Source organism: Peromyscus eremicus, chromosome 8a (genome assembly GCF_949786415.1).
Source record: "Peromyscus eremicus chromosome 8a, PerEre_H2_v1, whole genome shotgun sequence".
In the NCBI taxonomy this organism is placed as follows: Eukaryota; Metazoa; Chordata; class Mammalia; order Rodentia; family Cricetidae; genus Peromyscus; species Peromyscus eremicus.
Genome location: NC_081423.1, coordinates 66,485,832 through 66,497,477, shown reverse-complemented (window position 1 = coordinate 66,497,477; position 11,646 = coordinate 66,485,832). Strand labels below are relative to the sequence as shown.

General features: G+C 43.9%; 1 protein-coding gene across 1 annotated transcript; it reads left to right on the top strand.

The window, feature by feature from the left end:
* Positions 1 to 1,334: 1,334 nt before the first annotated feature.
* Positions 1,335 to 11,428, top strand: Slfn14 (schlafen family member 14). The gene is made up of 4 exons (XM_059269579.1): positions 1,335 to 2,423; positions 4,323 to 4,460; positions 7,611 to 8,325; positions 10,481 to 11,428. Exons 1-4 carry the CDS (start codon positions 1,397 to 1,399, stop codon positions 11,301 to 11,303), a joined length of 2,703 nt encoding a protein of 900 aa, XP_059125562.1. The 5' UTR covers positions 1,335 to 1,396; the 3' UTR covers positions 11,304 to 11,428.
* The last annotated feature ends 218 nt before the right edge of the window (positions 11,429 to 11,646 follow it).

The window sequence follows — 11,646 nt, the reverse complement described above, 5'->3', positions numbered from 1 at the left end:
CAACCGGGCCTCAAAGACTTAGGCTCTTTTCTAAATCTTACAGGCTCCCTGGTACAAGGAAAAACTAGAAGCAAAAGGCAAATTCCTGCCTCACATCACACTGTCTGCAACAAATTCACACTGTGCGTTTAGAAGAAGGGTGAAGAGCTAAAGCAATTTCAGCATTTGGTTTCGATTGGCATTCTTTCAAGAGTAGATTAAGGTCTTTAAAATGTATAAAATATCATATGAAATACCACATTTTATGTGTTGTATATTTTTTTGGTTTTTGGGTTTTTGTTTGTTTGTTTTGTTTTTAAGATTTATTTATTTATTATGTATCCAGTGTTCTGCCTGCATGTATGCCTGCAGGCCAGAAGAGGGCACCAGATCTCATTATAGATGGTTGTGAGCCACCCTTTGGTTGCTGGGAATTGAACTCCGGACCTCTGGAAGAGGAGCCATTGCCCTTAACCTCTGAGCCATCTCTCCAGCCCCTACTTTTTGTTTTATTTGCTTGTCTGAGACAGGGTCTCATGTAGTCAAGGATGGTATTGAACTTACTATAGCCAGGAATGACTTTGGAGGCTGACCCTCTTGCCTCTATTTCCTGATGGGATTACAGCTGTGTTGGGATTACAGTTGTGTACCCCTACATCTGGCCTCAAATTCTTGATCCTCCTGCCTCAGTCACCTGAGTGCTAGGACTATAGGCATGTGCTACCATGCCCAGATTGATGTTTATTTTTATAGCAAGACCTACCACACACAACCCCAAACTCCGTTTCCTTTGTTTTCCACTGCTGCTTTTCTTCCCCTTTGAATGGCTAGAGCCCCTGGCTTCAGCTTCTATTTCTGTGCATGCTTTAACAACTCACTGAGCTCCTGCACTAACCCATCCTCCTTGTATCTGGACTCAGTATTGGTGCATCCCAAATTTAAGCAGAACTGAGCTGAAATCTTCAGCAACTTATTTTTTTTTCTGTTATGGAAAACTACTAAGTGTTCACTTTTTAACCTATGGCTACTCTTGTTGAGAAGTCTATTTGGTAAAATAGGTTCAAAACCAATGCTATCAAGGATTATTTCCAAAGCTGGGACCAGTGGAACAGGCCTGTAATCCCATGTACTCATGAGCCTGAGACAGCAGGACCCATGTGAAAACAGTGAGTGAAAGGAAGGCTGGGGATGCAACTCAGTGAAAGAGCACTTGCTGGGCATGGGAGAAGGTGGAGGCTCAGTTCCCAGTCCCACTAGAATGTCTTTTTAAAGATTATGTCCAATGTTAAAATGTATCTCCAATAACGTATAGCCTTGAAGAAAATATTATCATCTCTGAACATCTCACTAATACAGAAATGTTTCTGTAATGGTTATATGTAGGAACACCTTTCTGCTATTGCTGGGAGTGTAGAAAATGCCCTATGCTGAGATCACCGTAAATTTGGGCAAAGTGACTTTAGGAGAAGAGAACAGGAAGAAGATGACGAATAGTTGCTTGAAAAGACACGAGAACTCCAGTATCATCCAGGCTGTCTGTGCACTGCTGAATTCTGGAGGAGGTGTGATCAAAGCAGAGATCAATGACAAAAACTATAGTTACCGATGCCACGGCCTGGGGCAGGATTTGGAAACTTCGTTTCAAAAGCTCCTTCCATCGGGTTCACAGAAGTACCTTGACTGTATGCAACAGAACCACAACCTGCTGATTTTTGTAAAGTCATGGAGCCCAGATGCCTCCAGCCTTCCACTGAAGATTTGCAGCTTACGCTCCAACTTATACCAGAGAGATGTGACCTCTGCCATCAACCTGAGTGCCAGCAGTGCCCTGGAGCTTCTCAAAGAGAAAGAGTCTAGAGCCCAAAGAGGTGCCCCCAGGGTGCATTCTCAGGAATGCACCCTCAACAGATCCATTCAGGAAGAAGAAGATATTAAGGTGTGTGCCTCAGAATTTTTTAAGAAAGATAAACTCAATTATAAGGAGAAGCTTAACTTCACAGAGTCAACACATGTCGAGTTTAAAAGGTTCACCACCAAAAAGATTGTCCCTCGGATTAAAGAGACACTGGCTCATTATGTTTCTGCATTTGCCAACACTCAAGGGGGATACATAATTATTGGGGTTGATGATAAGAGCAAAGAAGTGTTTGGATGTAAGAAAGAAAAAATGAACCCTGAATCAATGAAAACAGAAATAAAAAACTGCATAGAAAAGCTGCCCACATACCACTTCTGTCTCGAAAAGCCCAGGGTGAATTTCACGACCAAAATTTTGAAGGTTTACCAGAAAGAAGCCCTGTATGGCTATGTCTGTGTGGTTCAAGTAGAGCCCTTCTGCTGTGCCGTGTTTGCTGAGGACCCGGATTCCTGGATCATGAAGGACAATATTGTCAAAAGGCTGGGGGCTCAACAGTGGGTGGACATGATGCTGGATATTCAGCCAGGTAAAAAGAGAAAGGAGGCGTTGCTGAGGCTAAGGGCAAGAACGTTCTTCTTCACCTTTTGAGGGTATCCCGTCGTGTAGTTCAGTTTTAAAAACCAGAAATGTGCTTTTGTTTACAGATGCACTCTCACAATGGTGTTCTTTCTCTAATGGCTTCGTTCTGATGACTCAGAATCTGATCTCTTTGAAATTAAAAAGAGAGAAAGAAAGAAAGAAAAAGAAAAAGAAATTTGGATTTCAGTCTTTTGGGGGCAAGTTATCATAGATCATCAGCCATGAATTAATTTGTGAGTGCCTTTTCTGTGCTGTAAAACCTTGTTGACAAAAATTGGCTGATTTTCCTTGTGTACATGGAATAGTTTTACTGAAAAAGCAATCTCCAGAGAGCACCATTTAAGTACGACACTGTGCTAAGTATTTGTAGGGAAATTCTGTGTGTGTGTGTGTGTGTGAGAGAGAGAGAGAGAGACAGAGAGAGACAGAGACATGGGAGGAGGAGGAAGAGAGACAGAGATGACAGAGAGGAGGGAGGGGGAGAGAGAGAGAAATTTGAAACATTTCAGTAAATCTAGAACCAAATATCTTAAACTATTGGTCCCGAGGCACCACAGCATGGGGAAATGAGACAAGAACAGATACCCTGGGAAGGGACCACTCCGAGGGAGGAGGACCGCTGTGGTTGTGCTTCCCTTACGTCTTGTTTGGCAGTCAGCCTTGGTGCCTCCTAGTCAACCCATGAAAGACTTATAAATAAGCTCATTCCCTTGTTTGCAGGATCATATGCTCCCAATTCGATGAAACGTTTAGATCAGTGGATACAGATGTCAGTCATGCAGACTCATGGCATCATCCTTTGTCCTTTCCTAAATTTGTTTGATATATTTCCTCCTTTCCCCAGGAAGACCCTTCCCCTTTCAATTTTCTTCTTACCTTGGATGGAAACTAAAAGCGACTGTAACTATCACTTACAGCCTGTGCTGCCCCCTTTGGCCACATGGGGCTTCTCTCACTGTCCTAGAGCTTCAAATAACAACTGTGCTGCACGTGGCCCTTTGCTGACATCTAGCAGCTTCCCTTTCTTCTTACAGGTGACCTGGCATCAGGATTTTAGTGTTGGAAGGAAACTCAGGGACCATCACCTCATGAGAGATAGGAGAAATGCCACTTGTTTGAAATGAATTACCTAGTGAGGTAAACTACTGGAGACCAGCAGTTCCCAGCTTCCTTTCCTGCCGTGCACAGCTGTGTGAGGCAGCACAAGACCTCACACCTGCTTCTGTAGAAAGAACAATCGCAGAGTTCTTCCACTTTTTTTTTTTTTTTTTTTTTTTTTTTGAGACAGGGTTTCTCTGTGCAGTTTTGGTGCCTGTCCTGGGTCTCGCTCTGTAGACCAGGCTGGCCTTGAACTCACAGAGATCTGGAGATGTAATTCAGTGTAGATGTAGCCAACGGTTTTATCAGACAGAAGAACACAGAGCCGATCCAGAGAAGAAAGCCAAGAGGTCAGAGCCAAGAGCCTCACCCTTCCTGATTCAGGGATCCTCCTCAGCCAAGAGAGCTCTCCGAAAGAGGAGCCCTCCTTCCTGTGTGTCTGTCTCTAGAGTCTCTCTGTTCTGGCTTCTGATTGGTTGTAAACCCAATCATGTGACTGCTTCGTCACTGCCTGTATGTACCAACCTCCAGGTCCTTAAAGGCGTACACCACCACTGCCACGCACTTGCTATGGCTCTAATAGCTCTGACCCCAGGCAACTTTATTTATTAAAATACTACCACAGAGATCCTCCTGGCTCTGCCTCCCGAGCGCTGGGATTAAAGGCATGCGCCACCACCGCCCGGCCTGAGTTCTTCCACTTTTGATTTTCATTTTATCTGAAACTGCTTTCTGTGTACATGTTCAGATCCTTCCAGTTTGCCCACCACCAATTCCAGTGCTCACTCGATTTCATCAGCTTCACCTGCGCGAAGAAGGCCAGCGCCAGCATATCTCCCAAAAGCCCTGGAATGTAAGGAGGCCCTGCAGCGCCGTTTGTTTCCAGGTATACCCAGCTCTGTTTGGTTTTTGAGACAGTATCTCACTATGTGGCCCAGTCCAGGTTTGTATATTCCCTCTTCATTTCAGCCGAGGAGATTGTTTTTATACAGTAAAGCATTGTTTAGTGGTAGAGTGTTTGCCTAGGACAGGCAAGGTCCTAAGTGTGAAACCCAGTGTTGAAAAAAGAATTAAGGTGGGAGGAATTGATAGCAAATAATCCAAATCTTTTTTTTTTCTTAGAGAATGTCAAATGTAAGATGTTAGTAGACATGTGGTCCTACAATTACACACACACACACACACACACACACACACACACACACACAGAGGGTTTTCTTTTTTAAAAAAATAATTTATTTAATTTTATTTTATGTGCATTGGTGTGAAGGCGTCAGGTCTCCTGGAACTGGAGTTACAGACAGTTGTGAGCTGCCATATGGGAGCTGGGAATTGAACCTGGGTCCTCTGGGATAGCAGCCAGTGCTCTTAACCACTGAGTCATCTCTCCAGCCCGAGAAAGTTTTCTTAAATCCTAGTCCTCAATCCCCATCAAATTTCTATATGTATTGAATTCCAACCACCTGTGCCTTTTAGTCTTCAAAATGGAAAGTGCTGGAGTTTGTAGCATGAATCTTAAATGGTCTTATTAATAAGATCAAACCTGGAGCCAGGTATTGGGGTGAACACTGGAAGATCAGGGAAGCAGAACAAGCCACAGCTATCTCACCTCGCCAATTCCTCAGCTGATCCTGTTTCCTCAGACTGGAAGCCTCTCAGTCTTCATCCAGAATGAATCTCAGCTGAACTGTTGCTCAAAAGCCTGAAAGCTTAACCAGGCCAAAAGCTTCTAGTTCCTGGTTTTCATGCCTTATATACCTTTCTGCTTTCTGACATCACTTCCTGGGATTAAAGGCATGAGTCATCATGCCTGGCTGTTTCCAGTGTGGCTTTGAACTCACAGAGATCCGCATGGATCTCTGCCTCCCAAGTGATAGGATTAAAGGCGTGTGTGCCACCATTTTCTCACCTCTATATCTAGTGGCTGTTCTGACCCCAGATAAGTTTATTAGGGTGCACAATATTTTGGGGAACACAATACCACCACAGGAGTTCCTTGGGTCTCTATCGTATGAGAACTGGGTAATGGCTTTTTAATATAGAGGGAGTCACAGGGCTACACAAACGTCTTCTAAAGCAAATTTTCTCCAGCTTCAGCACTACTGACATTTGAATCATACCACAGAACACACACACACACACACACACACACACACACACACACACACACACACACGGAGTCAATTATATAATGTTTAGCTGTATCCCTGACTTCTACTCATTAGATGCCTGTAGCCTCCCTCCAGTTGTAATAATCAAAAAGTCTCCAGACATTGTCTCAGCTGGTGAGATGGCTTGATGGGTAAAGGCTGCTGCCACCAGCCTGATAACCTGAGTTTAACCTCTGGGCCTATAACGGCGGAAGGAGAGAGTCTACTTTTGGAAGTTGTCTTCTGACTTCCACATATACTGAACACACACACACACACACACACACACACACACACACACACACACAAGTAACAATAAAATAAAATGTCTTCAGACCTCTGGTTAAGAATTCCTATTCTGGCTGGGCGGTGGTGGCGCACGCCTTTAATCCTAGCACTCGGGAGGCAGAGCCAGGCGGATCTCTGTGAGTTCGAGGCCAGCCTGGACTACCAAGTGAGTTCCAGGAAAGGCGCAAAGCTACACAGAGAAACCCTGTCTCGAAAAACCAAAAAAAAAAAAAAAAAAAAGAAAAGAATTCCTATTCTGCCGGGCGGTGCTGGCGCACACCTATAATCCCAGCACTCGGGAGGCAGAGGCAGGTGGATCTCTGTGAGTTAGAGGCCAGCCTGGTCTACAGAGCTAGTCCAGGACAGGCTCCAAAGCTAGAGAGAAACCCTGTCTCGAACCCCCCCCCCAAAAAAAAAGAATTCCTATTCTATGGGCAGTGGTGGTGTACACATTTAATCCCAGCACTTGGGAGGCAGAAGCAGGCAGATCTCTGTGAGTTCAAGGTCAGCATGGTCTACAAAGTGAGTTTATGATAGTCAGGGCTACACAGAGAAACCCTGTCTCAAAAAACAAAAACAAACAAACAAAAACTTTTCTAAAAGAAGACCAGTAGCATGAATCTTAAAGAGTCTTGTTAATAAAAACAAACCTGGGGCAGGTATTGGGGTGAACACTGGAAGAGCAGAGAAGCAGAACAAGCCACAGCTACCTCACCTCACTAGTTCCTCAGCTGATCCTGTTTCCTCAGACTGGAAGCCTCTGAGTCCTCATCCAGAATGGGTCTCAGCTGAACTGTTGCTCAAAAGCCTAAAAGCTTAACCAGCCAAATGCTTCTAGTTTCTGGTCTTCACGCCTTATATATCTTTCTGCTTTCTGCCATCACTCTCTGGGATTAAAGGCTCACTTTCTGGGATTAAGGGCATGAGTCACCATACTTGGCTGTATCCTGTGGCCTTGAACTCACAGAGATCCAGAGGGATTTCTGCCCCTGGAATGCTAGGATTAAAGGCATGTGCTACCACTGCCTAACCTTTATGTTTAATATTGTGGCTGTCCTGTTCTCTGACCCCAGATAAGTTTATTAGTGTGCACAATATTTTGGGGAACAGAATACCACCACAAAGGCCCCCCCTTTCCTAATTTCTTTCTTTTTCTGAGACAGAGTTTCTTCGTGTAGCCCTGGCTGTCCCGAAACTGACTGTAGACTAGGCTGGCCTCGAACTCAGAGATCTGCCTACATTTACCTCTGCCTCCTGAGTGCCACCACTGTGAGACCTAAAGAGGACTCTTACTTTCCCCCAAAGCATCAGCTCCACAGAAAGCCCTTACAGAAAGGAATGCCTTCCCAGCAGCTGTGTGCATCTGGGACCAGGAAAAGGCTCCAAGAGCCTGTTCTCAGTAGACCTTTTCCTGACATCTTTCCTTCAGGCTAGAGTTGCCAGGTGTGGGAGTCTCTTATCACAGCCTCAGATGTTCTCTTTGCAAAAGGAAAACCATGGCTAGAGTTGTCCTTTTCTACAAGGTTGCAAGAGCAGCCCTGTGCTTTTTTTTTTTTTTTTTTTTAAGTTTTGGTAACTTCTATTCCTTCAATTTTCAGTGACACAGGCAAACCTACAATTTCAGCCAGAATCCCTCTGTAAGAAGCTGTTCTCAGATCATCAAGGACTGGAGGACTTACTGAAGGCACAGACACATCCTTGTTCTCATGGGATTGTGATAGTTTCTAGAAGCTGGGCTAGTGACATTGGTTTAACAAAAGAGCAGAATGTCCTGTGTGATGCTCTCCTGGTAGCAGTCAACAGCCCTCTGGTACTCTACACAATCTTAACAGACCCGAGTTGGAATGGAGGTTCTGACTATATGTACAACACCGCCCTTCAGTTAAAGCAGCAGCTCCAGACTCTTGGCGGCTACTCAGGGAAAGTGTGCGTCATTCCAAGGCAGATAGACCTGACCAGTAGAGGGCCCAGACCTGATGAGTCCCCAGTGTACTACCCCAGATCCTACAAGCTGTGTAGTAAAACAGAAGTGGAGAATGTGCTACAAGCCCTTGTAGTGGTCTCACTGTGCTCCAGGTCGGTGCTGAGTGACAAGCTGGGCTCTGAGTTTTTCAAGCAGCGTATAGAAGACCAATGCAACTCACTCTCCAAGAGCCTCCAGGAAACCCGGGAATTGTTCATCCATTGCTTTCCGGGAATCAGGAAGACAGCTCTAGCCATAAAGATCACGGAGAAAATCAAGGATGCGTTCCACTGCAAACCAAAAGAGATCCTCTATGTTTGTGAAAATGACTCCCTCAGGGATTTTGTGATGTGAGAATTTTTACTATCTAAAATTCAGGGGGAAAAAAGTCTCCCAACATAGTCACAAAAGCAATTTGTTTGAAGTTTAAGGTTTAACGATGCTTTTTGACTGTGGGAGTGCAAAAGCCTCAGTTAACGCAGATTTCCAAATGTGGTTGACCTCTAAAATGGGTACCTTATCATATTCAACCTCCACACAGGTCAGGGATGCTTGTCATTTGTTTGTTTGTGACAGTCTTTCTCCTTAAGCTCAATCCTCCTGTATCAGCTTCCTGAGCATTGAGATTATAGAGATACATCACCATGCCCAACTGGGACTCTAATTCAATCCCACAATGTGTCCTTAGATCTAAGAAAAGTAGAAATGAACCTGTCTTACTTTAAGTAACTTTTTGCTGGAAGGTTCGTGTTTTAGTTATATAATTAGTCACTATATCTATCAGGAATTTAAATTTAAATACAATTTAACTTTTTTCATAAAATATTCACACATTTGAGTTGTTCTGCACTAGTAATTTTAGAAAACATGTAACTTTAATTCTAATTGAAATTTCTAGCTTTCAGTGGACGTTGTACAATTTAGCAGAGAGAAAAAATTCATGTTTTTTCCTTTAGTTTTAATTATTCAAAAAAGTCTTATTGAGCAGTATTTACATTAGATGCTATTAAGTATAATGTCAGAGGAAAAAAACCGACAAAGAGTTTACAAAATAATCAATGCAAGTGTTGTATTATTGGTATTATAATAAAGATCTGCCTCACACAGGCTGGACGTTGGTCAGCAAATACTCTCCAGGGAAGGAGATTCTTGACCATACTAAATCATTAGGAAGCCAGGTGGGAGAGTGCATGCCTGTAATTCCAGACTGAAGCAAGGGACTGAGAGTTTGAGGCCAGCCTGGCCTACACAGTGAGACCCTGTATCAAAAGCAATCAAGCCAACGATAAACAGTAGGAGAAGTGAATGAGATGGGGAGGGCCTCCTAGGCAAACGGCACAGCAAGGTCAAAGGCAGTGAGAAACGAGCTCTAACTGGAGTAGAGCCAGAGTGTGGACCTATGGGAAATGGTGATGCTGGGATGTTTACAGATGCTAGATTATGGAGGAAATTGTGCTAGGGACCGTGGACATTATGAAGCTCTGTAGCTACATTTTTAAAATGTCCCAGTTAAAACTCCAATTGCCAAATACCTATCAAACCCCTAATGTGAGGAAGGTATGAGTAGAGCTGAAAATCGGTGCTTTTCTTCAGGAGCCACACAGACCAACCTCGAAGAGGATGGATGTGGTTACAAGTCAAAGCACAGAGAGGAAAGCCCCAGGAACTGTAGACATAAGATCTGTATGAGTGCACCCTATTAGATCCTTAGAGAAGACAAGAAGCAGTCAGATCTGGGAAGCGTGTTTATGTAGCATATATGCATGCTACAATGTACTACAACAGGGAAATGAACCAGAGAGAGGAAGGGCCCTATGGGTTTTTTTTTTTTCTTTCAGTCTTCTTGAAGGAACTCAGCAACTGGTGTTTTTCTTACCAAAACCCAAAGGAGTTTCTGGTTTTTGTCAGACAAGTAAAGAAACAGAACTTGCTGTAGACAAAATTTGAATTAGCACATACCTCTTCTGCATGTATAGATTATGATATGCCTGTAGGAGACTGTTCCCTAATTCTAAAAGGACAAATTAAGGAAGTAGGAACAGGCATGAGTTACTTTTGAGATTCCCTTTTACTGTAGTGATCTTGTCTTCCCCTGTCAAGCATCACAGTTGGACCAGTAGAAATCGTAAGATTTCCTAACTTTTTTTTTTTTAGATCAAGTGTTGCTATGCAGGCTAGATTGGCCTATGGTCACTATGTAGCCCAGGCTGGCCTTGGACTCAGGATCCCCAGACTCCTGAGTGATGGGATTATAGGCACAAACCACCTGACTGTCTAACTACTTCAGAGTAGAAATTCACATGAAGATTTAACTAAGCAATCCCCAAACTCTGTATTCTATCTGCCAGGTACCTTGGAAGCAGAGTGGTTTTGTTGTACTGCCTCTATTAATGAATCAATCTGCAAAGGAGAATTAGCCTCTATTTCCAATCCAGAGAGCTAGGAAACCTTCTGTTATCTTTGTTTATATGCCTGAAACCCTGTTTTTCTCCTTTATGGTTACAGCCAACAAGTCACTTGCCAAGTTGTGACCCAGAGGACCTTCATGAGAGAAGAGTTCCCAAAGATTAAACATATAGTGATGGATGAGGCTGAGAATTTCTGTAGGAGACACGGTGACTGGTACCTGAAGGCTAAGAGCATCACCCATCCAAAAGTGAAGGGGGCTGCAGGTGAAACCCTTCACCGTGGGATCCTCTGGCTTTTCCTGGATCCTTTCCAAACCTATCATGCAGATGTTAGCGGCCTTCCTGCTCCTTCTGCTCAGTTTCCTCGAAAAGTGATCACGAATGAGATCCACTGTGCTGTGGAAATAGCAAACGTCGTGAAAGAAGAAATGAAAAGGCTCCAAGGAAACCCTCCCTCCAACATAGCTCCAGACATGCTGGCAATGTTCCAAGAGGCTTCCTATGAGGAAGCCATGTGTGCCCAGGCTCTGCCTGGTGTGTGTGAGATCAAGGCTAACCTGACACTAGAACAAATAGCCTGCTGTGTGGCAGAAAAATGCCACAGCCTGTTCCATGATGGCTATCTGCCCCAAGACATTGCAATTCTGTACAGGAGAGGGGAAGACAGAGGACGGTACAAGGACATGCTGCTCAGAGCAATGGCTCAGGGAACAGCCGAGGTTTCATTCAGCAGCGCTGCTGACGTGCGTAGTGATGGCATAATTTTAGACAGCGTTCAGCAGTTTTCGGGCATGGTCAGGAACATTGTGTTTGGGCTTAGTCCCGAATGTGTGCGGTCAGACGGGGCTCATAAACTCTGCTTTGCCTCAAGAGCTATTAAACATCTCTACTTGCTGTATGAAAGGAGGACGGCCTTCTGATGACTACTGCAAATAACACAGGAAGCTATACAAGAGCAATCTCTCCTCCCAGATGGGTGGTAGCTACTTCCTTTTTTATATTACAAATGAAGAAATGAAGACACATCGTTATATGCTGGAGCTACAGCAGGTTTTTTTTTTTTTTTTTTTTTTTTTGATAGGTCACTAGCTATGGCTGTGTCCTTTGCTCACTCCTGGACAGTGACAAGATAAGTATGATTGGTTCCCTATCTCCAGTTTTCCTAACTCAATCCAGCTTTCATTCTGTCATTGAAAGATCCTAAAAGAGAAAGCAAATTTTATGAAATTCTCTGCTCCAGGGAGTTCCTGCAGCCTTTGGATG

Excerpts from the sequence above, each read along its gene's own strand:
- Slfn14 (XM_059269579.1), top strand. The coding sequence starts at position 1,397 with ATGCCCTATGCTGAGATCACCGTAAATTTGGGCAAAGTGACTTTAGGA. Across the intron at positions 4,461-7,610 it reads GCAGCGCCGTTTGTTTCCAG|TGACACAGGCAAACCTACAA; the intron begins GTATACCCAGCT and ends TTCAATTTTCAG. Across the intron at positions 8,326-10,480 it reads TCCCTCAGGGATTTTGTGAT|CCAACAAGTCACTTGCCAAG; the intron begins GTGAGAATTTTT and ends TTATGGTTACAG.